This window comes from Anopheles stephensi, unplaced genomic scaffold (assembly GCF_013141755.1).
Source record: "Anopheles stephensi strain Indian unplaced genomic scaffold, UCI_ANSTEP_V1.0 ucontig32, whole genome shotgun sequence".
In the NCBI taxonomy this organism is placed as follows: Eukaryota; Metazoa; Arthropoda; class Insecta; order Diptera; family Culicidae; genus Anopheles; species Anopheles stephensi.
Window position 1 is genome coordinate 23,927 of NW_023405258.1, and position 20,851 is coordinate 44,777.

A 20,851-nucleotide genomic window follows, 5' to 3' on the forward strand; every position below is an offset into this window, starting at 1 on the left:
ATTCTCTATATTTTTTTCAAAAAAAAAAACAAATTTATTATGAATAATTAATCAGCATAAATAATCGCCCAGACCATCGACCTTTTTTGAATACCGCATCATTACCCCAATCAGAGAGAATTCACTTAACGCGAACACATATTAAAACTTATTAATCACTAAATTCTGAACATTAAATTTATCTACTTTAACGCAATAATTTTTTTCCAATAAACGATATCAGGAGATTTCTTTTTCGTGATCGATCGATTTTGTCCTTCCAAACCAGTCCACTGGCACATGGTTCTGCAACACGATCATATCATCTCGCTATAGTGCGGCATTGACCATGGTCCGTCAGCCAGTTCGAAATACACAAAAATGCTAATATCAGCACGTACGTACGTGTGCTGCCTGTCATCTCTTTCGTGCGCGGCGTGCACCATGCAGCCAACGCATCGGAACCTGTTCTCTAACATCCGCGCTCTCGAGTTGCATTCTCGTCGCCACTTGTCGCTAGGAGGTGCAACATATCCACCCGGTCCAAGGGTAAAGCGCGTCGAGGGGGCGAGAATGGTGTGAGTTGGGGAGGATTCTAACCACGATCGCATCATCACACGCCGCCTGACGACAAGCCGCTGTACGACGTTAAATTTCGCTACGGCGGCAATAACTCGAGCCCGGCCCTTTGCCATCGCGCCGGCATGGTCAGCTAGCACACATTTGCGTAGTACGGGCGAAATACATTGTAGCAACAAGTACGACTGCGCACGAGAGCGCACGACGGGAGCGGGAAGGACTTCTCTGCTTCCTCCGGCTCCGGCTCGATCGCCAGACCACTGCACGCGGACTAGGGTGTTAGTGCTACTTGCCCGTCAACCCCGGCGGCCGCCGCCTTTCGATTCGACCAAACACAGTGCGCGTCCCGCGGGGTCGCCATGGTCGCAAAAATATGCGCGCTCCGGCACGGGAATGCCTTTGGAGTGAGCATCAGTCAGTCCAAAGCCGCAACTCGACCCGAACGGACTCGCGCTCGCATCGATCCCGCACAAATCGGTTTTGGTCCTTCGTCCTCACCCTTTCAGCTGACCCGCCCAACACCTCCTCCCTCCCAGGAGCTGTGCCAGTGAGTGTGTGTGTGTGTGTGGGTGTGCTTGTGTGCGTGTGACTTTGTGTGTGTTGGGTACAGGAAGATACAGATTTTCGATCCATCGTGCTCAATTATCAATTCCCTCCTTCGACATACCAACCGTGCGATCGTACGGGAACAGAATCATTTATCGAAATTCCTTTTTGACCGCCCTTTCGTCATCCGTCGTACGCTTTTGGCACTCGGTTGAGGTCGCGAATTTTTCATCCGCCACTCCCGTAAGGAAATCTCGTCCACGTGCTGTGTGCAAGGAGCGACGACTTGGGACGAACAGACAACATCACCACAACGCTAATCACACGCGGTCGTACGGCTTCTCAGTTCCCGGGTAAGGATGCTGTTGCGTAAGTGTGCCTCGACCGCATTTGGCGGATGTTTGCGCCAACAGTTGCAGCGTGGCTCATCGGCCGATGGTGTGCTGCTTCCGCTGGCGGCAGTACAGCAACAGCTCAGCACTGCACCACCGCAACGCCGATGGTTTGCGAACGGTGGAGTACGCAAAACGCATCCCAAAATTCTCATCACAGGTGAGTTCCCACGCAACGGCTCCGACTCCCGTACGGCAGCGAGCGAGCGCAAACGTGAAACGTGAAGAGGGCGAGCCCCTGCTCATTCGGTTTAGCTCAATTGAGCGCTCAATTGAGGAGTAAATTGTGATGCAAGGTTAGCAACAGTCGTACGCACTCCGCCGTCGCGTTGTGGATCGCGTTGCTAGGGGAGAATAGTAGTTTAGAAGTTGTTTGCCGCCAGTCAGCCCCAACGGTTCCTCCGTGAGTTGGTGGTCTGTGCAAAACGGGCTGAACGGTTCTCGCTGGTACTGATAGTTGAGCAGATGGAAGCAAAGTTAGCTAAGCTCAAAATGAGGTATATAAAGTGTTGATTAAGTAGACAGCAAAGTACTGTACCGAGGAAGCAATGTTCGGCAAAGACCACCGCCTCATTGGTAATTTCATCTGAAACATCCAGCTTCCGCATACGTCACTACAGTGGAGTGTGTTTCGTGCAAGCCAACGTGGACGTGAAAGATTTATTTAGATGTGATACTTTGTCATGAATTTAATTAGTTTCCTCCTACCAGTGATAGATTATACATTAATAGAAATAATAAAATAATTGGGATTCAAAACGTGTAGGCAGTCAGTCTAATCGTGATTGTAAGTGATATCAAGTTCGGATAAACTGAGCTCAAGCTCTAGCTCGCTAGGTCTAAAATTGCTCAGGCCAAACGCCTCCGTAACTTATTCATTAAGACAGCTACACACCACATCTGGTCGATTATGAAAGCTTATACACCATGCTGTTTTGCAATGTAAAATATTGGTCTAAATACACGGCACTTTATCTCCACAGGCGGACTCGGTCAACTTGGTGTGGAATGCGCGAAGCTTTTGCGGGGCCAGTACGGCGAGGAAAGCGTCATCCTGTCCGACATCATCAAACCGAGCAATGAAATCGTCAACAGTGGCCCGTACATCTTCGCCGACATTCTCGACTTCAAGGGCCTGCAGAAGATCGTTGTCGATCATCGTGTCGACTGGATCATTCACTTTTCCGCACTGCTCAGTGCGATCGGCGAGCAAAACGTACCGCTGGCCGTACGCGTCAACATCGAGGGCATGCACAATGTGCTCGAGCTGGCCAAACAGTACAAGCTGCGGATCTTCGTGCCGAGTACGATCGGTGCATTCGGCCCGGATAGCCCCCGGAACCCTACGCCGAACGTGACGATCCAGCGACCGCGCACGATCTACGGTGTGTCGAAGGTGCATGCGGAACTGATGGGCGAGTACTACCACCACAAGTTCGGGCTGGACTTCCGCTGCCTTCGGTTTCCGGGTGTGATTTCTAGCGATCCACCCGGCGGTGGTACTACCGGTAGGTTAACAGTTTGAGCTCCTGCTCGGTTGGCCGGATTTTTGTCAATCAAGTGTGTTCTTATTATTTGCAGACTACGCCGTGGCTATCTTCTTCGAGGGGCTAAAGACGGGCAAGTACCAGTGCTACCTCAAACCGGACACGCGTCTGCCCATGATGTACATCGAGGACTGTCTTCGATCGTTGCTCGAGTTCATGACCGCGCCGGAGGAGAAGCTGCAGCGCCGAGTGTACAACGTCACTGCCATGTCCTTCACGCCAGAGGAGCTCGTGGAGAAGCTGTCCAAGTATATTCCCGAGCTGCACGTGAGCTATCGGCCAGATAGCCGGCAGGCCATCGCCGACTCGTGGCCACAAATCTTTGATGACTCCGAGGCGCGCCGAGACTGGGGCTGGCAGCACCACTACGACGTGGACAAGCTGGTTGATCTGATGGTGCGCGATGTCACCGAAAACTACATCAAAAAGGCGTCAAACTAAGGCGGCCATTTCGCTTTCATGACAACATTCTGGCCAACGAGCGCTGCAATAAACTGTGTATACCTACAAGAAGCAAATGGCGCACAATGATGGCACGAGTACCGAAGTCCGAAATGTCCACGATTCACAGCCACATTTGGTCACATTTGGCGGAAGTACTATGAGCAGTTCTATCAACATGCTTTGAGTCATAAGCCATAGTCGGTTTATAGCATTGAATCGCATTATTATGCTGCCACTACACGAGGACTCACCATGGTCGAGTAAGCTTAATGGTAAAGCTTAGCATGCCCTCCACCCACAGTCTCAAATTCGTGCCAATTGAATCTTTCCTTAAAGTCAAAATGTTCCCTAGACTAGACTTAGTGCACCAGCATCAACGTTCCAACTGATATTAGAATCGGACTCTTGAAACCCAATTCTCTGTACCAGCCATGTTCAACATTATTTCATCGATAAAGACCGAATATTTAAGTTCATTCGTCAAGGGAATATTTTTTTTTGGGAAAAGGGAACTCCAAAGACTACCTGTCAAGTTGGAATGACCGAAACTTGCTTGTCAAAATATGCTGTACATGTCTTGTGGTCACTTGCCATTGGCGATTCGGCACAATTTAAGGGAACCCTTCGGTTCGGTTCACTTATTTTCTTCAATTCTTCGTTAATAACACACTATCCTTATAAGCTACCTATTATCCTTACATCCTATCCTAATATCCTACTATCCTACTACCCTTACAATGAGCTGAAAAAAGAAAAATCGGTAAGTGGAAAATGTTGCCAAAAAAAAACATGGTGGTCCTATACTTATCTTGCTCAGTGTGTTGCCATCAACTCTTATCTTCTTGATAAAGCATTTAAAATATGTGGTAACACATCAGCGTCAAGAAGGTTTAGTATTCCTTTCCTGCTTAGCCTAGAGCACGTCTGTGAGACATGGGCAGATCGCTAATCTATTTCCTAGAAACTCGGTCCAGGACGGCACTCCTCCACCCACGGTTACATCTGATCTCCGACAGTTGGGTGTACGCCTCACGCAGCCGAAGTCGAAGTCAGCCACGAAACCAAGGAATTGAAGAGATAAGGTGAAATTTCATCCATCACCTTGCATGACACCTTCCAGAGCGATGTTGAACGGTAAGCAGGAGAGTCGCAGGAGAGGCTCCAGTTCCCGATGAGATTTAAACGATTCTAACACCATGTTCGACACTCTTACCCTGCACTGCAAAGCGTCCACTGTGGTCCTCGACAGCCGTATCAGCTTCCCAAGGAATCCTTATTGCGGTGTGGTATGGTGGTTTGTTTCTGCATGATCGGCCATAGGTTTAGTCAATGGTTGGAAAAATGTATTGAATCACCACAATCATCCAATTTTTCTAAATTTTCACTGAAACTCGTCGTCGTCGTCCTTGGGCACTACAACCTCGAACGGTCTCGCCGCCTACCATTTCTGGCTTTCTGTGACTTAATTTTACCCGTAGTAATGTAGTCAGCCCTACGTACGGGGAGGCGGTCTGGATCGGATTTACACCCCGATCCTGCCATATGAAGACTGCCACTCTCACTGAAACTATCGCAATACAATTGTGCGGTCATAACAAGGTTTCACAATTTAGTTTTTCCACAAACGAGAGAAGCGCCATAGCTGTTGAAACAACTGACTGCAGAAGAACATGCTAGCAACAGAATGGGCTAAGCGCCTAAACGACCTCACCCATAAGGTCTACGATAAGGTCTGGCTAAAAAAGGTCTCTGAAGGTACATACTTGCTACACAAAGCCTTTTTTGTCACTGCGCTTAGCTGGGACTCTGAAATATCTCTAGTAACCTTATATCTGCTTAAACCCTCCTTAATCTCCCCCGTACACAAAAGAGTTGGTGCAATGTAAGAAGTATTGGTTGAAACATCTACGACGTTGGTCGCATTTTATTGAATAGTATTGAGTATTACTGACAAAACTCGGTTTCGAATCTCACCCAATTCGTCCGAACTGTCGCTGGATTGGCTTTCCAGGTACGGGTAGAATTAAGTCAAGAAAGCCAGGAAACGCGAACCAATACCTCTCGAAATCTTAAACACAAAAAAGAAGAATGTGCAAACCCTTCGATAGGCAGTAACCAGAATGTTGCTATCACTCATAGCCAATTTATAAAACTATGACAATTTCCCTAATTTCTAGGTAGCCCTCAGGTGGGAGCAAGGTGGAAGCCACACTTGTTGATAAGATCGAGATAGGATTGTTTGCTCTGCAGCGTGAACGGGTCGCTGTTTATAGGGTCTCGTAGAAAGGGACTCTTGGAAGAGCATCGTAAGGTGTTGATAAAAATAAGCGTTTCAGCGAATTCAATGAGAATAATGATTGCGTGGTAAGATAATTCGTTCTTGGTATGATTAAATCGAATTGAATCTTCCACGCATTGCAGGCGAATTAAGCTTCAAATACGCAAAGCAAAGTATAAGTGCTGTTCATAAAATCTTACTTTCATCCATTTTTTTGGATAAGAAGTATTTTATCATATATAACAGTAATATAAATAGTTTATAAACTTGCTAAAACGGTTTAAAAACTAGATAAAATAGTATTTTTTAGTATTTTTTTAGTGGGGCGAAGAGAGTAAAAAAAAATGTACTTGCTAAATGTAGTTCAGAATCTATTATCAGCGCACTATCTACACTAATCTTATCATACCAAACATTCACGGAAACCTGTCCCTTAAAAGACAGCGCTCAAAAGTTGTGGAAGCTCACATTACAGCCGACCGCGTATGTTGATAGTGTTTGTCCCAAAAATGGACCAACTGGTGCTCCAGGTTTACAACACGAACCATCTTTCCCGTGGAACGGCGTTGATCATTGCTGATCAACAGGACCGGCCAGGATCCGAAAAGGATCTGGCAGCTGTGGTGGACGTTTTCAAGGGACTAAAATTTAAGTTGCGAATGTGCGTCGATAAAACAATACAGCAGCTAAGAACCCTGCTCAGTACGGTTGCCAGTGAGGATCACAAGGACAGTGACTGTCTGCTGCTGGTGGCGATGGGCCACGGAAGTAAGGATAAACTCAGAATCCAAGGACGTGAAATTTACATCGAAGATCTGTGGATCGATTTTATCGGAAGCAATTGCCCGTCCTTAATCGGAAAGCCAAAGCTCGTCTTCATTCAATGCTGCAGAGGCACAGATCATGACACTGGAACTCGCGTCGTCCAAACGGATGCCACACTGAACGTAGCAGAAGCGGTAAATGTTTGCGTACCTATGCATGCCGATCTGCTGGTGATGTACTCGTCGGTCGAAAATCACGTGTCGTACCGCAGCGAGGAGGAAGGTAGTTGGTTCATAAAGTACCTGTGCCAAGTGTTACGCAGCAATATTGCTGAAACAGACTTACTTTCGTTGTTAACGCACGTGTCGTATCTGGTGGCATGCCGTTCGACACCGTCGAACAAAGGACCTTTGAAACAAATGCCTGTTATCCATTCAATGTTATCGAAACAATTTTACCTGGTGCCCAAGTAGCTTTATTATGCTTTATTGTTTAAGAGCCACAAGGTTAGAAAATGAATAAACCGGATTGAATATCCTCTCACCCCCGTCGAGTTTCTTTTGGTAGATATTGTTATTCTAAGAAAAAATAGTAAAAAAATGACAAAACACGTGAAGGCAACAAGCATGGGCATATTATTGGTTTTAATGACACTGGGCAGACTTAACCAATCGAGTCTGAAGCCTGGTTCTGGAGTCAAGAGTCAGCACCGACTGCCAACCGGCCATACTAACTGAGCCTGAGGAAACATTGAAGAAGAATACAAAAAACCTATCGCCACGGATGAAGCTGGGACTGAGACATGAACTCTGCCCAAACCTCACGAAACCTTGTTAGCCACGTTCGAGAGGAAGATGCTCAGAAGGATTATAGGCTCTGGTGGGTCATGTCAGGAGAATGACATCGGACGACCGAGCCCTTAACGTAATTTGAGGCCGTCCACACGGACAGAGGACGCGTGGTAGACCCAAATTGCGTTGTCCTACAACGGTCCGGATCCTCCTCACGCAAGCGTCTTGAGAAAAGACCGTTGCGCTTCACATTTTGCCCCAGCAATCCACACAACTTAGTTTCGACTCAAGTATTCCGAGAGCGACTACGACTGCTGGGAATAATATTCACCAATAATATTCGGCAGACAAACTACACCAACTGGAATATTATGAAATTTATTATCAGCTGGTTCGGTTATATCGAGTAAGAAGTCTAAATCTGTACCAAATAGTGATCCTCGTCAACAGAATCCTGCTGCCCAAGATTTGGGAACATAATGGAGGTATTACAGTGCCCATTCTTCAAATGGCCTTTACGTTCTAGTAAACAACAAGATATCCTGCGGCGCATATCTTCACAGAAGAGAACAAACAGCTTCTGTATAGTGTTCAATTTGCTCAGCGGACGAATCTCTGGAGCATTCGCTTTGGCCCTATTATCAGAAAGACAGCTAGAAAAATAGGGAGGCGCTCATTCTGAGCAATTAACCCGTCGCCAACTTCGTTTTAATCAAAGGACAGTTCAGAAAATCGCTGGTGGCCGCAGGACCATCGAATGAAATGAAGCTGAAACTGCACTGATTTCAGCTACATTGTCTGCTAATTTACGTTGTGATGCACACAACATTAAACTTGAATAGGTGCCCAAGCCTTCCTTGGTTGATGAGAAAGAGACTTTTTTTGGCAAAACTTAAAATTAAAGTAATGTCATTAGAAAGCTCCGTATGAAAGATGAAGGGGCGATCCGGTGGAAGAGGCGATGACGGCGCTGGTCTTCATACGGCAGAACCGGGGTTCAAATCCCAACCGGACCGTTCCCCTATAGTGAGGACTGACTATTCAACTGCATATTATCAATGGCAGGAGGTCGTTACCTAAGGAAGCGGTCACCTAAGAGGTCGTTAGGCCAAGCAGACAGAGAGAGAGAGGGAGTATAAAAGATGGAGTGTCTAATAATCCTAGCTTCAAGAGATGGTACAGGACGTCTTAGGCCAAGATTATGCATTACTAAAAGTTTTCTCTTTAGCAATACGGCCAGGCCGTTACTAAAACATTAAAGAAGTTTAAGACTTGCCGAAAAACTGTAAACCATCGAAAACTGGTATACAAAGTTAATTTCAACGTCATTGAAATAATTCATCGAGCACACGCTCAGCAAAGGCGAACATGAAACATTTCACGCTTGAAAGAAGTCGGTCGACATAACGCGTTCGTTTATTTTGAATTAAAATTGTTACTTTTGCCGTTTATCAAATACTTTCCGTAAAGCAAATTTATTTTTTTAAGCAATCCTGTTTTTTGTATTTTAACAAAATAACTCAGTTCATTTGTTTTACAAATATCAATTTCATTACAATCACCGAACTTTCCGACCAAATCCCATATGGAAGCGCTATAAAATCTAATCCATCACAAATACACAAAATACCATCACAATCACACACGCCAAAGTCCTACCACAAAGCACCACACAATCACTAGGATTTTTTAGGAAAATATAAAAGCTTTGTGAGCATAGACACTATGCAGGGCATCTGCTTCATTGCATCCATTTTTACGTTTTGCGGAACGTCTGATTGATAATGAAAGGCCACCCTTCGTGACACGGCAGTGAGGATGTGCAACAGCTCCTCACGATGGCCAATCGCAGTCAGTACGATGCTAAGTGATTGAATGAACCAAGAACCATTCACGGGATTGCGCCACGAGTAGTGCCCATCATACGTAGAGTACATCACTAACAGGTCTGCCATGGTAGGAATCACATAGCTAACCGGTTCTGGAACACTGTCCACACTCACATTTTCATCGATGCTCATGTTTACCAATCTCACACCCTGGTCTAGCTGTTTGCCCCTGCAAGCCTGCACAAAAAACAGCTTCGGTTTTCCACGTAACGATGGACACGCATTGCCAAGAAACGGTTCCCACAGCCTATCCGCTTCGTACGACTTATCGCGCGCGTACAGTAAGTTGTTCTCCTTCCCGTGTGTCATCACCACCACTACCAGACAGTCGTGCTGTGAATGATCTTCGTTGGCAACCTTTTCTAGCATCGCTAGCAGTTCCTTTCTGTTCGGATCATCTAACGTGCGTATCTCAAAGCCGATTCCTTGCAAAGCCGCACTGATGCAATCACGATCCTTGTCGCTGCCATCTCTTTTTCTCAAATCTTTAAAGTTCACCTGGTTGATGATGAGCGCTATACCACGCCTAGGATGACTGGTGTCATAATGATCGCTTCCCTGTGCTGTAACGTCGTTGGAAGTGCTCTGCGCCGTCGGTATTGCCGAATTTGTGCTTCTTAAATTGAAGAAAATAATACATGGACGATGTGTGCCATGCCAAGGATGAGATCATGCTTACCTATTAACTGCATTTGAATCTAATTCATCCGTTGAGTGACGCAGCGATGCGGACGACTCCAATTCTTCCATCTCGATTCACCAATATCACACCTGTGCACTTCCCGAGCTATACAACGACTGCAAACTTCGTTAGCGGTTGGAGCAAATTTTCTTTGTAATCGTAGGAGCACGTTTGCTATCTATCGATAAGGCTTATCAGGACGCGTCTTGCTAGAGTATGCTTAAAGACCTGTTGATGCCGGCGATATGGTGTACTAGACTTATTATGGGCAGGTTCGGTAGGCGTGGCGATAGTGACGCTGGTCTTCACACGGCAGGCCCGGTGATCAAATCCCATCTAAGTCGCCTCCCCGTACGCATGGGATTAGATGCACTATCCTGTCAAACGCATGACACATGGCACTAGGAATTTCTGGCTGAAAAATCCACGACGATCGTGAAAATCTTAAGACACGTTTATAAAAATTTTACTGTAATACGAATACAGAGTATATACAGTGAGTCCAAAAAGAATTCATCTACCTTACTTTATCTACTTTACTTGAGACGACGTATTCTTACACAGTACAGTTGGTATGCCAAAGTAAAACTAACGACTAAAATTCAAAGTAGATGTGTCAATAGACATGCTCCAATCAAAATTGGCCATAGTTTCGTATCAAATAACAATAGTAAGACCAATGAACCTTAAAATGCTGTTTAATCTATGCACAAAAAGTATTCGTCCTATAGATGAGGTCACACACCGCGCGCCGAAGTGCCACAGGGAAGCAATTTTGGACCGCTGATGTGACACGAGTGCTTCCACCTGGAACTCACCTTCTCTACGAGAACGATGCGAAGCTGTTTCTTCCGATCCACAGTCAAGCCAACCGCATGCAGCCTTTACTGCGTTCCATTCATGGTGCTCCTTGCATGGATTAGAGCTGCATACCGACAAGTGCGCCGCCGCAACGCTTTGTAGAAAACGCAATCCGCTGCCCTACCAGTACACCGTTAACGGATGTGTCCTAGACCGTCAAAGCTGTGTCGTAGTTCTGGGACTGCTCTTTGATGACAAGTTGAGCTTCAATTACCAGTTTGAGCACGTTACAGCAAAGTACAACCAGTTAATTGAGGTGCTGAAGAAACCTGCACATGAAATCCATGACCCGATCACAGTCAAGATGCTCTAATGCTCCTACTGATTATATTTAAGCATTTTTTAAGTTTTCAACTTTCAGTTTTTTAACTTAGGGATTGTCGCTTCAAGTAAATTCTTTTCTTTCCGAAGATAAATTCCAGAGCAACGTAAAGAGAAGGCACCACGAGGATTGCGAATCGATTTCCTCGGTGCTGGAATCGATCGGACTAGAAATGGTTAACTTAACAATCTGATTGTTGCTTATTCGATCTGAGTTCAAACTTCGCCCAGAACGTACCTCCTTGAAGAGGCAACGACCATTTAGAAACTGCCGATGCAAATCATTCTTCTCCTTCTTCCTTGGCGCTGCAACCTTGAAAGGTCTCGCGAGCCTGTGGTGATCTCTGCGTGCAGGGAGGTCGTCTGGATGGGATTTGAGTGCCGTTGACGCCTTTGATGCAAATCATACAAGTTGCTTATTTCTGACATTCATCCTTAGCGACCACACAAAACAAAGCTGGCTCAAGTTCTCGGGAAGTTGCGATGAATAATCAGGCAATCGGGAGTGACAGGTAACCGGGACAGCAATAAAACAATCCCAATCAAACAAAGACACACAGCTACCGCGTCATTTTGCAAAGTTAACCTTACCTCTTCCGATAGACCACCATAGTTGCGATATCAAATCGAGCGATAACGAAACAAAAAAAAAATAAACGTAACCAGCGAAAAGCTGATAAGTCTTATCGAGGGAGATACAATACGTGTTTCGTAGAGTGAACTGCATAGTAGGGTGCGAACGTTAGAAAGTGAAATTGTTTGTCATTCAGTAGGGAAAAGACCGTAAAGATGGAAGCCGCTGACGAAAACGACTCCAAGCCTTATGATACGTAAGTGTTTGGTTTTTTTTTGCGATATTTTTGTTTAAAATTACGCCTTACGATGTTTATTTTTATTCTACATCTATTCCATTACAGTCGGCATGAAAGCAAACCACGCAGCAACACTCACCAGCGGTCGATTGTGACTGCACCAGCCGTGTCAGCAGCCATTATGGAAGAAAACTATGATACAACTCATCCGAAGCTTGGAATAGCGATTATCATTAACCAGGTGAATTTCAGTGGTATGGCTAAGCGAGAAGGTAGTGACCGGGATCGTGATAGTATTGGTGCAGTGTTAGAAAGCATCGGATTTGATGTACGCGTGTTCAATAACCTCGATAAAAAGGATCTTCTAGACGAGCTGGATAAGGTCGCTCACGAAGATCATTTGCAGAGTGATTGTCTGGTGGTGGTGATAATGACACACGGCGATAAGGATGTCCTGTACGCGTCAGATAAATGCTACCCCATCGGTTGTCTGTGGGAACCGTTTCTTGGTGATGAGTGTTCGTCGTTGCGCGGAAAACCGAAGCTGTTTTTTGTGCAGGCTTGCAGGGGCAATGCGTTTGACAAGGGAGTCAAGCTGGACAAGGCGGTGACGGACACGGTCGATTCGTCTTCGAAGCGGTTGCTTTTTCTCATTCCTACCATGGCAGACCTGTTGGTGATGTACTCTACGTATGATGGGCATTACTCCTGGCGCCATCCCATCAACGGTTCCTGGTTCATTCAATCGCTTAGCACCGAGCTAGAGCAGCACGCTCACACGAAGGAGATTTTGCAGCTGTTGACTGCCGTTTCGCGTAGGGTCGCGTATCAGTATCAATCGAACGTGCCGGACAATCTAGCTATGGATGCAATGAAACAGATGCCCTGCGTAGTGTCGATGCTTACCAAGGCGTTCTACATAAAACCCAAGTAGCGAACGAAAGCCAAAGACCATCCGACCGGTACGACATTACACCATACGCCGGCCTTACTCGACCAGTACCTGTGACTCTCTTTCGCAAGTGAATAATGTTATGCTCAGGAATAAAGGATGCTCGCCTTCCGTGCTATTGCCTTATACTGTCAAAAAAGGTGTCTATTGAATGAGTGTGTAACGTTTTTCTTTGCATTTCCTGCTTCGTTCCGAATCGTGCCTTCCACGTGCCATCGCATCGCTTGACCATGCTCTCCCGCACACAGCCCCAGCCACCACCCTCCCCATCCATCGTGATCCGTCGGCAGACATGCGTAAGCGCATCCAAACTGTTTTACATACGGTCCACGGTGGACTTCAGTTCCCAGCTAGCTTTCGACACGTGCAGCCGTTCCGGTTCGGTGGACACTGTGAACGGTGTGTGACACTGGTTGTTTAAAGTTTCCGATACGAAGAGCAAAACTGCAACAACCGCTCAAAGTGATCCTTGTGTCTTGCGGCCTTCGTTAGATGGAGATTTTCCGTAGAACTTTTAGTCCCAATCAAGTTTTCGTCCATATGTCTTCCGTATCGAAACACTGCGCCCCTGTGGTGGTTCCTTAACGCAAGTTTACTTCGGTACAATCAATAAACACCTCCGGGTGCCAATAATCTAATTAGCGTCAGTTCTTGTCGACGTGTCAGAAAAGAGGAACCATACATCAATCGTATGGTTGCCGGGCTATATTTTGAAGCACATTCATTAACTTCAACCAAGGAGCACTGTCATGCAGATCGGTGCAATAAAATTCGGCATGATACATCACAGTGCGTTCAATCACAAATTCGCCCGTCCAATTGTCAATGTGGCGCTTGCACCAGGAGTGGGTTTGTGATGAATGACACACGTGTGCAAAGCGTATGGGTGGATAGCACGTGCCTTCCAGCTACAGTGCTCTCTGTACATTGCAATGCGCTTTGGATGTGATTACACATTTTACAACACTCCAACAACTTAGGTTTTGTGCTTCAGGACAGTTTAAATCCAGTTTTCGAGGGTTTCTAGTGCGTGGTTTTACGGTGTGAAATGGATACAGCGCATTGTGTGTGTGTGTGTGTGTGTGTTTTTAAAATGCAGGTGACTTCTAGCAGAATGTGGTGAGCTCTTCTCACATGTTCCAAACGACGATACTAACGCGTAGAATTACACTTCAAGAAGCCTTACTGTAGAGTTGCGTGAAGCAAGAACTTAGTCTACGTTTGAACTTGGTAAATATTACCATTCTTAAGCGTGCCAATACGCCGTGCCGTGTTTTTTTAAAGAAATTACCTCAACAGTTCAAAAAAGTATAGGCCCATTTTTCGCGGAATGTTTTGCTGTTCCGCGTACTCTTATCTATTTTTTTTTTTGCCACTACAAGTGTAGATCAACGCAATTTTGATAACGCTTCGTCACAGCGTTATCTTTCACCTGACTTCAAACTGTGTAAACAGTTCATCGGAAATCAAACGAGCTGATTCGTTATCATCGCCCTTACTTGGTTCAATCGACAAACGTCAACCGTTCGTCATAGCTGACGCATTCGCTGCAGCCGCTGGAAATTAGATATGCCATCCAGAAGCACACACACAAACGGAGGGGACTACCAACTGCTGGATGAACAATAGGTTTGATTTTACTGTTTTTGGGCTGGCTCAACGTTAAGCCATGGTAGGTAGGACTTACATCCACCGGCATATCACCCACCCAGCTCGCAGAAAGTTTAACATTCCGAGCATCATTTAGGACCAGGCAGTGGCGATCCCGCACGACTATCCAGAGCCGGTCGCGACAGACAGTTACATCATACCGACACTCGGACTCTACCATGGCACGTTCGTCTTCTCCTATCTGTCCACGTTTCTGTCCTACATCACACCGTACGATCTGCCAGTAGGTAAGACAATTACCCGACACGAACGCCACGGGCGGTCGGGTGGCACGCTTCCTACCGTCGGGTGGGTCGGGTCCTGAGTGTTGATAAAAGTCTATTGCATTCTAGAGCTGCTGCGCGACGCTTTCCACACAAAGGTGTCCTTCCTGCAACTAATACTCGAGGTGATTGCTACCGCACTGGGAATGCGGCTTGGTGAATGGGGGCACTAAACTTTCCTACTCGGTTGCAGGCACTCAAGGTTGAGTCGGGATATATCTGCCTGATAGCGATTTTCTTCCTGATATCGCTTATTCCACTCTGCTACACCATTGCCTGGGGATGTGCGAAGGAGCCGGATGATGATCTCAACCCGGGACCCACCGTCGACGCTATCATACAAGCGGAGGAGCTATCACTTGAAGAGTCTTTGCACTGCCGGAAAAGCTTTCTGGGACTGATGCTACAGGTCGTCATACTGCTGTTGATGTAGGTTGCGTCGAACGCCATCGCTCGGCGATAACGGAGTTGCGTTGTTCCAGGGGGGGTGAGAAATGTTTGCTCCATAACTTATCGTTCATTACTCATCGTTTGCAGCGCTGGCGTGATAGCAATGTTCGTCACGAACGAACAAATTGCATCGGCCGTTGATCACACGCCCACCGTTGTGCGGTCCTCGCTGCTAGACGCGGCAACGTTCTTGCGCGACGCAGAATCACAAATGCGTTTCGTGATAGCGGAAGGACTCGCGACCGCCACCGAGCGCATTCGGAACGATCTGGAAAGCGTGGACAAATTGCTTGGCGAACCGATTCAGCACCATCTCGCACTGTTCACCGGTATCGACATCATCTTCGACTCCATCATCGAGATCAGCACCAGCAGCAGCAATCTCTCGCGCCGCATCCATCTGCTGCAGGATGCATTGGCCAGAGCAGCTAAAATCTCGTACGAAGCCGAGTACCGGCTGGACGAGCTGCAGATACAGCTTTCGGTACTGCAGCGCCAGTGCACGTTCCGTGATCGTCCGCTTTGCGACACGCTTCGGATTCGGAACTTTGAAGACACGGGACTGATCGAGCGCATTCGAAAGCTGCAGGCCGATCGCACGCTGGCCAAGCTAATGGCGATGGGTGAGGCCAGTCGCAACAGCAGCATGCACGCGTTAACGCAGGAGCTAACACTAGCGCGATCCACCTTTCGTAACTACGCCATAGACGTTAGAAACGTGACCGACAATCAGGCAGACCAAGTGCACGAGCGGCTGGAAGAATTGTCCACCGACATCCATGCGACCGTCAGTATCCTTACCCAAACCATAGGCGAGCTTGTGGAGCAGGTAAACCGGACGGCCAACTTTTCTGATTCGTTCTTTGATCGGTACCGTGAAATTGGCGCCATACTGTGGTTGGCTGGACTTGCTACCACGATCATGACACTGCTGGTAACGCTCATACTGCTGAGTGCACTCAGCTGCGGTTGTTGCCATGCGGACAATAAGGCTGGCATTACGCTTATCCTCGGCGCTATCTGCATTTGCATCGCGAGCCTAGCGCTGTCAGGGTTTACCATGATGGAGATGCTCCTCGGGGCACATGGCCAACTCTTCATCTGTCACCCGCTGTACAACGAGCCGGAATACACGGTGCTCCAGAAGCTCATAGACAAACCGGGACTAATCTATCCGACCGAACCGCAGTACGGCATCATTGGTGAGCTGCTGCGAAAGGCGGCCCCACCCGAAGCTCAATGGTCACAGCCGGTGCAAATATCGCTGTCGACGGCACTGAACGAATGCGAAAAGGGTCACGGATCGTACTCCACCTTTCAGCTCGACACACTGCTGAATCTCACCGCCAAGCTCGAGCACCGTCAGCGGCCCGACCTTGAGCGAGCGATCGAAAGTGTTGGCGCAAGCGAGGAACCATTCATTGGCTTTACCGTGCGCATACAGGGTATCCTGGAGGATATGCTGTACGATTCGGACCTCAATCTGACCGGTACGCGCATGGAGCTAACGCAACTCTCACCCGACAAGGACGTACTTACCTTCATCGATCAGCTGCTGCGTGTTTCGGCCCAGATCCAGGACGTGGCCACAGCGAGTCGCATGACAACGCTCGGTTCACGGGCCAAGCGTTTGCAGCTTTCCTTGCTGGCACCGCTCGAACAGCTGCGCAGCCATATCGTGTACCATCTGACGGCACTGGAGCTGCAACTCTCACCGTGGGCAGCACAGGTTAACAAAAGCTTGTCGCATCTGCGCAATGCCCAGACGTTCCTCGACACGGAAGCAGCCGAGGTGTGTTACAATCGTAGTGACGTTTACCGGGCCCGGTTACGGGCTCATCTGGACTCGTACCGGAACTACACGGCCACCGTGCTGAACGGGGGGTGTGCGAGCTGCCGGCCACTGTTCGATATCTTCGATGCGATGCGCATGCTGTTCTGCCACCACATTATGGATCCAATGAACGGACTCTGGTTTTCGGCCTTCCTGTGTCTGTTCCTGTGGGCAGTGGCCACACCGCTATCGCTGATGCTTTCGTCCACCTACAGGCGGCTCGAGATACTGTCCAGCAAGCTGCAACACTCCAACAGCCATCGCTACAAGTAAGTCTAAAGTATTTATAAGTAAGCAATATTTCGACAGGGGGGGTCGGATGGCCGAGGCGATAACGGCGCCGGTCTTCACACGGCAGGACCGGGGTTCAAATCCCATCCAGATCGCATCCCCGTACGCAGGGCTGACTACTTTGCTACGGGTAAAATCAAGTCACAGAAAGCCAGAAATGGCAGGCCGAGACCTCCCGAGGTTGTAGTGCCAATGAAGAAGAAGAAGAATTTAGACAGGCAGGAACTTTTAGTTGACTCCAGGAAACTGTGGTTAAGTACTCGAGATAATCTAGTTACGAGTATGTGGAGCTTGTTATTTCACAGCCTGCTGTGCTAGCCAAAACGTCAAATGACAGTTCACTTGTTTGTTTACTAAACATTTCCTCAAATGACACTTCGGCTGCTTGTTTACTAATCATTCCCGTGGACCTTTGTCTTGTCTTGTTTCAGTGCCCGTGCATCCGTCCGGGAAGATCAACGAGAATCTAGCCACTGGTCAACACAGCGGTAAGTTGGCAGCAGCATGACCGTCCTGTATACTAGTTTCTCCGTACCGCTAGCCTAACATCGTCAGCAGCCTGCCGACCAAAGAGATACTAACCGAATCATTTCTACCCCTCCTCTTTTGCCTGCCATGACTTGACATCACCTGACATCGCCACCTTCATCACGTTCATTACGAATTGGCGCCAATCAACGAAAATTCGAAATCGATTCCTTCTGGACCACCGTCCAATCAGATCCACCGTCAGTGTCATCCCGGATATAGATAGATCTAATTGGTAATTTTATGAAAGATTGACCAAATTAACGAAAGAATCTCCCCACTCAACCATGCCACCCTCATCACATGAAGTTCTGAAAGCCTTCAGTAAAGCGCCACGGACAGCGATAGAAAATCTCGTTCGAACACGTGTACACTGCCATTTCCAACCAAAGTGTTAGTAACGAACGAAAGTTAGTAGGACACGGGCGGGCGGCCGAAATGCGCCACACACATTCATACACACACCCACACATCTCCACACACACGAAAGATACGCTTGCATTGCTCTTTCTCTCCTTGCCGTTCCTTCCCACCATTCGAAAACGAACCCGGACGCAGATCCGTCTCGGTGCACGTGAACGCGGTGGCCGAGTCAAGCACCGACGAGGAGCTGCCGCACTACACCGCATCCGGAAGCGATGAAGATGCTGGCACCGACGAGGGTGCGGTCGTTATCGAGTACATCGAGCTGCGTTACGAAAACGGTGACCCCACGAACTATCGAGAGAGTTTGATCTAGCGTGGCAGGAAAACACATGCGGCGGATATTAGATTCCGATCTATTTTTGCATTCGAATATTGTCGTCAATAAAGCGAGAGAGAATATTAACAATTTCACATTTTCTTATTTGAATTGTTTTCGAGCTGGTTACAATGCGTGTAAAAATTAGTTTTTCTCCACCATGTGCCCGTTTGTTCTGCTGGGCGACACCTCGAGTATCCGTTATCACATTCGGTGCACATTCCAACATGTGATGTGGTCTTGCAAACCATTCTGCCGAGCAGATAAATTCGTGCTCATCTGCGGGTGTACCAATGCAACACTCGCCCCAAAACGACCGAACATGCGGGAAAAATGAAAACACTTTCCCTTTTTTGCTACCAACCGTACCGACGGGGGGAAACTCTAGTTCTCATCACTTCAAAAAGGGCCACCCCAAGCATCCAGAGTCTCAGTTTCGGTTCGTCTTTCGTGTGCAACTATGCGTTACTGTAGTTCGTTACTTCTGGTGATATACGTGTGTCTGTTGGTGCGTTGTTCATGGACAATGGAATCTGAGGTTCATCCTGTTCCAAAAGACGATCATCCTAGAAAACAAAACACGGGACGCCGTGAAGGACGATTTCTCGGTCTGCTTGGGCTACTTACCGGGCTGACGCTGGTGGATTCTCTCGACGATGATAGCGATCGTCCGCGACGTTCCGGGTTCGTGAAGATTGACGTTGGACATCCGGCCGCGCTCGATGCATTCTACGGTGCGTACGGTTACGCATCGCCCTACTGGACGGGCGGATCGTCCATCAACATAAAGATTCCGTTTCGACCGGCCGGAACCGAGTTTGAAACGATGGCCCTTTTCCCGTTTCCCAGCCATTTCCCGCAACACGGGCCGTCACATTTTGGCACAGGACCGGCTTCGATCGAACCGCGGCCGACCATTTTTTCCGATCCCATTCCAAGCGCGTCCAACGGTTCGGCGGTGAGTTACGAAAGACTGCAACGATCGATCAAGCAACGAACGTATAATTCGCTGTGCTCTATTTGCATCCGATTTAGGGAACAACTGTAGCAGATGATGTAGATCAACCGTCCGGGAGAAAGCAAAAGCTTACCTCTAGGAAAGCTGCAACCACGAGCAGAAGATCACGGCCGAAGGTGAGTCCTCCGAGAACGATTCGAAGCACGCTTCGAGCGGATGGCGAAACGGATGACGATGAGATTAACGCCACTACCGTGGAGGAGCCCGAGGCAACTGAAACGATCGAGACGCAAGCACCGCAGGAAGCTATGGAACCGTCCGTTAGTAACGATGCCGAAGTTTCGTCCACTAATACACCGTCCAATCATCACGCGCCCGTTTCGGAGGACCCCGAACCAGCCACCCCGGCGTCCCTGGTTCAGTCCGAGCTCAATTACGTCACCCAGCCGATAATTCCCTCGTCCTATCATACCCATCAGCACAGCCTGGCCGATGTGTCCGCGATCGAGCTGACGACGAGCGCCGCCGACCTGCCGTACGATGCCACACAGTTCCAGCCCAGCCGGGCCGACCACTGGCAGGACTATTACGTCAGTGTCGCGCAGGACAGTGCCAAACGACAGCATGGCTTCCTGCCGATCGCTTCGATCGGGTAAATTGATTGCACACTCAATAAAAACCGTTCCGCTTCGTTCCTGAAGTTCCATCTGCTTCCATCCCGCTCGTTCGTACCGGTTAGGGGTTGTCTCGGCACTCGGCCCGTGCCTGTGTGTGACCTGCTAATGTTGCGAATCTTAATGACGCTTACGTAACGCGCAGCAAACGCAACAATGGTGGCCACCAAACGTGTCGCATTATGCTCGGTGCCATAATCCACCTGCTGCGAGTGGGAAAGTGATTTTATGTCTCGCTAGACCTGGAACCGGACATGTACCTCTTGGGTATGTCCTTCGCCTAATGGCGGTACTTGCAACCTCGTTCGCTCTCTTTCACACTACCCTGGTGCACTTGCTGCGATCGTCAGATAGTATGGGCTGGCACTGTTTTCAAGTGGAGGTAATAAAAGCCAAAGAATAGATTGCTACACCAACCTACTCACATACGGCACCATCTCGACCTGCTGCTTGTTATTTGGCTCTTTGTTTTGGCTCACCAACTAACGATTATCCCTGCCCGGGGGCGGAGGACCGTACCGTGCGCTGGGTGGGAAGGAGAAGGGTTGCGAACCATCCGGGGCGTCACATGTCTGCCACGGTGGCGCACGGACACTTTGTAC

At 48.1% G+C, this 20,851-nt stretch overlaps 5 protein-coding genes across 15 annotated transcripts; 4 read left to right on the forward strand and 1 right to left on the reverse strand.

Moving 5' to 3' along the window:
- The first annotated feature begins 664 nt into the window (after positions 1 to 664).
- Positions 665 to 3,561, forward strand: LOC118516559 (L-threonine 3-dehydrogenase, mitochondrial-like). The gene is made up of 3 exons (XM_036062517.1): positions 665 to 1,656; positions 2,480 to 3,004; positions 3,078 to 3,561. Exons 1-3 carry the CDS (start codon positions 1,464 to 1,466, stop codon positions 3,482 to 3,484), a joined length of 1,125 nt encoding a protein of 374 aa, XP_035918410.1. The 5' UTR covers positions 665 to 1,463; the 3' UTR covers positions 3,485 to 3,561.
- Positions 3,562 to 5,033: 1,472 nt separating this feature from the next.
- Positions 5,034 to 7,081, forward strand: LOC118516554 (caspase-like). Its single transcript, XM_036062502.1, has one exon. It carries the CDS (start codon positions 6,251 to 6,253, stop codon positions 7,001 to 7,003), a length of 753 nt encoding a protein of 250 aa, XP_035918395.1. The 5' UTR covers positions 5,034 to 6,250; the 3' UTR covers positions 7,004 to 7,081.
- Positions 7,082 to 8,715: 1,634 nt separating this feature from the next.
- Positions 8,716 to 10,038, reverse strand: LOC118516551 (caspase-1-like). Of its 2 annotated transcripts, none has more exons than XM_036062497.1 (2): positions 9,890 to 10,038; positions 8,716 to 9,826 (listed from the first exon to the last, which is right to left on the reverse strand). In XM_036062497.1, exons 1-2 carry the CDS (start codon positions 9,958 to 9,960, stop codon positions 9,001 to 9,003), a joined length of 897 nt encoding a protein of 298 aa, XP_035918390.1. In that variant the 5' UTR covers positions 9,961 to 10,038; the 3' UTR covers positions 8,716 to 9,000. The 2 variants fall into 2 exon arrangements, with proteins under 2 accessions (XP_035918390.1, XP_035918391.1); XM_036062498.1 differs by having other exon boundaries at positions 8,716 to 9,823; positions 9,890 to 10,026.
- A 1,758-nt stretch (positions 10,039 to 11,796) lies between these two features.
- On the forward strand, positions 11,797 to 12,977 carry LOC118516558 (caspase-7-like). The gene is made up of 2 exons (XM_036062516.1): positions 11,797 to 11,904; positions 11,992 to 12,977. The coding sequence occupies exons 1-2, from the start codon at positions 11,864 to 11,866 to the stop codon at positions 12,818 to 12,820; spliced, it is 870 nt and encodes a 289-aa protein (XP_035918409.1). The 5' UTR covers positions 11,797 to 11,863; the 3' UTR covers positions 12,821 to 12,977.
- A 99-nt stretch (positions 12,978 to 13,076) lies between these two features.
- On the forward strand, positions 13,077 to 18,933 carry LOC118516557 (prominin-1-like). Of its 10 annotated transcripts, none has more exons than XM_036062509.1 (9): positions 13,077 to 13,438; positions 13,833 to 14,068; positions 14,221 to 14,510; positions 14,586 to 14,736; positions 14,827 to 14,897; positions 14,966 to 15,201; positions 15,310 to 17,325; positions 17,779 to 17,835; positions 18,434 to 18,933. In XM_036062509.1, exons 3-9 carry the CDS (start codon positions 14,508 to 14,510, stop codon positions 18,612 to 18,614), a joined length of 2,715 nt encoding a protein of 904 aa, XP_035918402.1. In that variant the 5' UTR covers positions 13,077 to 13,438; positions 13,833 to 14,068; positions 14,221 to 14,507; the 3' UTR covers positions 18,615 to 18,933. The 10 variants fall into 10 exon arrangements, with proteins under 10 accessions (XP_035918402.1, XP_035918403.1, XP_035918404.1 ...); XM_036062510.1 differs by having other exon boundaries at positions 13,077 to 13,237; positions 13,819 to 14,068; XM_036062511.1 differs by having other exon boundaries at positions 13,077 to 13,237.
- The last annotated feature ends 1,918 nt before the right edge of the window (positions 18,934 to 20,851 follow it).

What these genes read in the sequence shown, in the direction of transcription:
- LOC118516559 (XM_036062517.1), top strand. Translation starts at nt 1,464, where the DNA reads ATGCTGTTGCGTAAGTGTGCCTCGACCGCATTTGGCGGATGTTTGCGC. An exon ending in TCCCAAAATTCTCATCACAG is followed by an intron (nt 1,657 to 2,479) that starts GTGAGTTCCCAC and finishes TTATCTCCACAG; the next exon opens with GCGGACTCGGTCAACTTGGT. An exon ending in ACCCGGCGGTGGTACTACCG is followed by an intron (nt 3,005 to 3,077) that starts GTAGGTTAACAG and finishes TATTATTTGCAG; the next exon opens with ACTACGCCGTGGCTATCTTC.
- LOC118516551 (XM_036062497.1), bottom strand. Translation starts at nt 9,960, where the DNA reads ATGGAAGAATTGGAGTCGTCCGCATCGCTGCGTCACTCAACGGATGAA. An exon ending in GATTCAAATGCAGTTAATAG is followed by an intron (nt 9,827 to 9,889) that starts GTAAGCATGATC and finishes CTTCAATTTAAG; the next exon opens with AAGCACAAATTCGGCAATAC.
- LOC118516554 (XM_036062502.1), top strand. Translation starts at nt 6,251, where the DNA reads ATGTTGATAGTGTTTGTCCCAAAAATGGACCAACTGGTGCTCCAGGTT.
- LOC118516557 (XM_036062506.1), top strand. An exon ending in TCCAACAGCCATCGCTACAA is followed by an intron (nt 17,326 to 17,778) that starts GTAAGTCTAAAG and finishes GTCTTGTTTCAG; the next exon opens with TGCCCGTGCATCCGTCCGGG. An exon ending in AGCCACTGGTCAACACAGCG is followed by an intron (nt 17,836 to 18,433) that starts GTAAGTTGGCAG and finishes ACCCGGACGCAG; the next exon opens with ATCCGTCTCGGTGCACGTGA.
- LOC118516558 (XM_036062516.1), top strand. Translation starts at nt 11,864, where the DNA reads ATGGAAGCCGCTGACGAAAACGACTCCAAGCCTTATGATAC. An exon ending in GACTCCAAGCCTTATGATAC is followed by an intron (nt 11,905 to 11,991) that starts GTAAGTGTTTGG and finishes ATTCCATTACAG; the next exon opens with TCGGCATGAAAGCAAACCAC.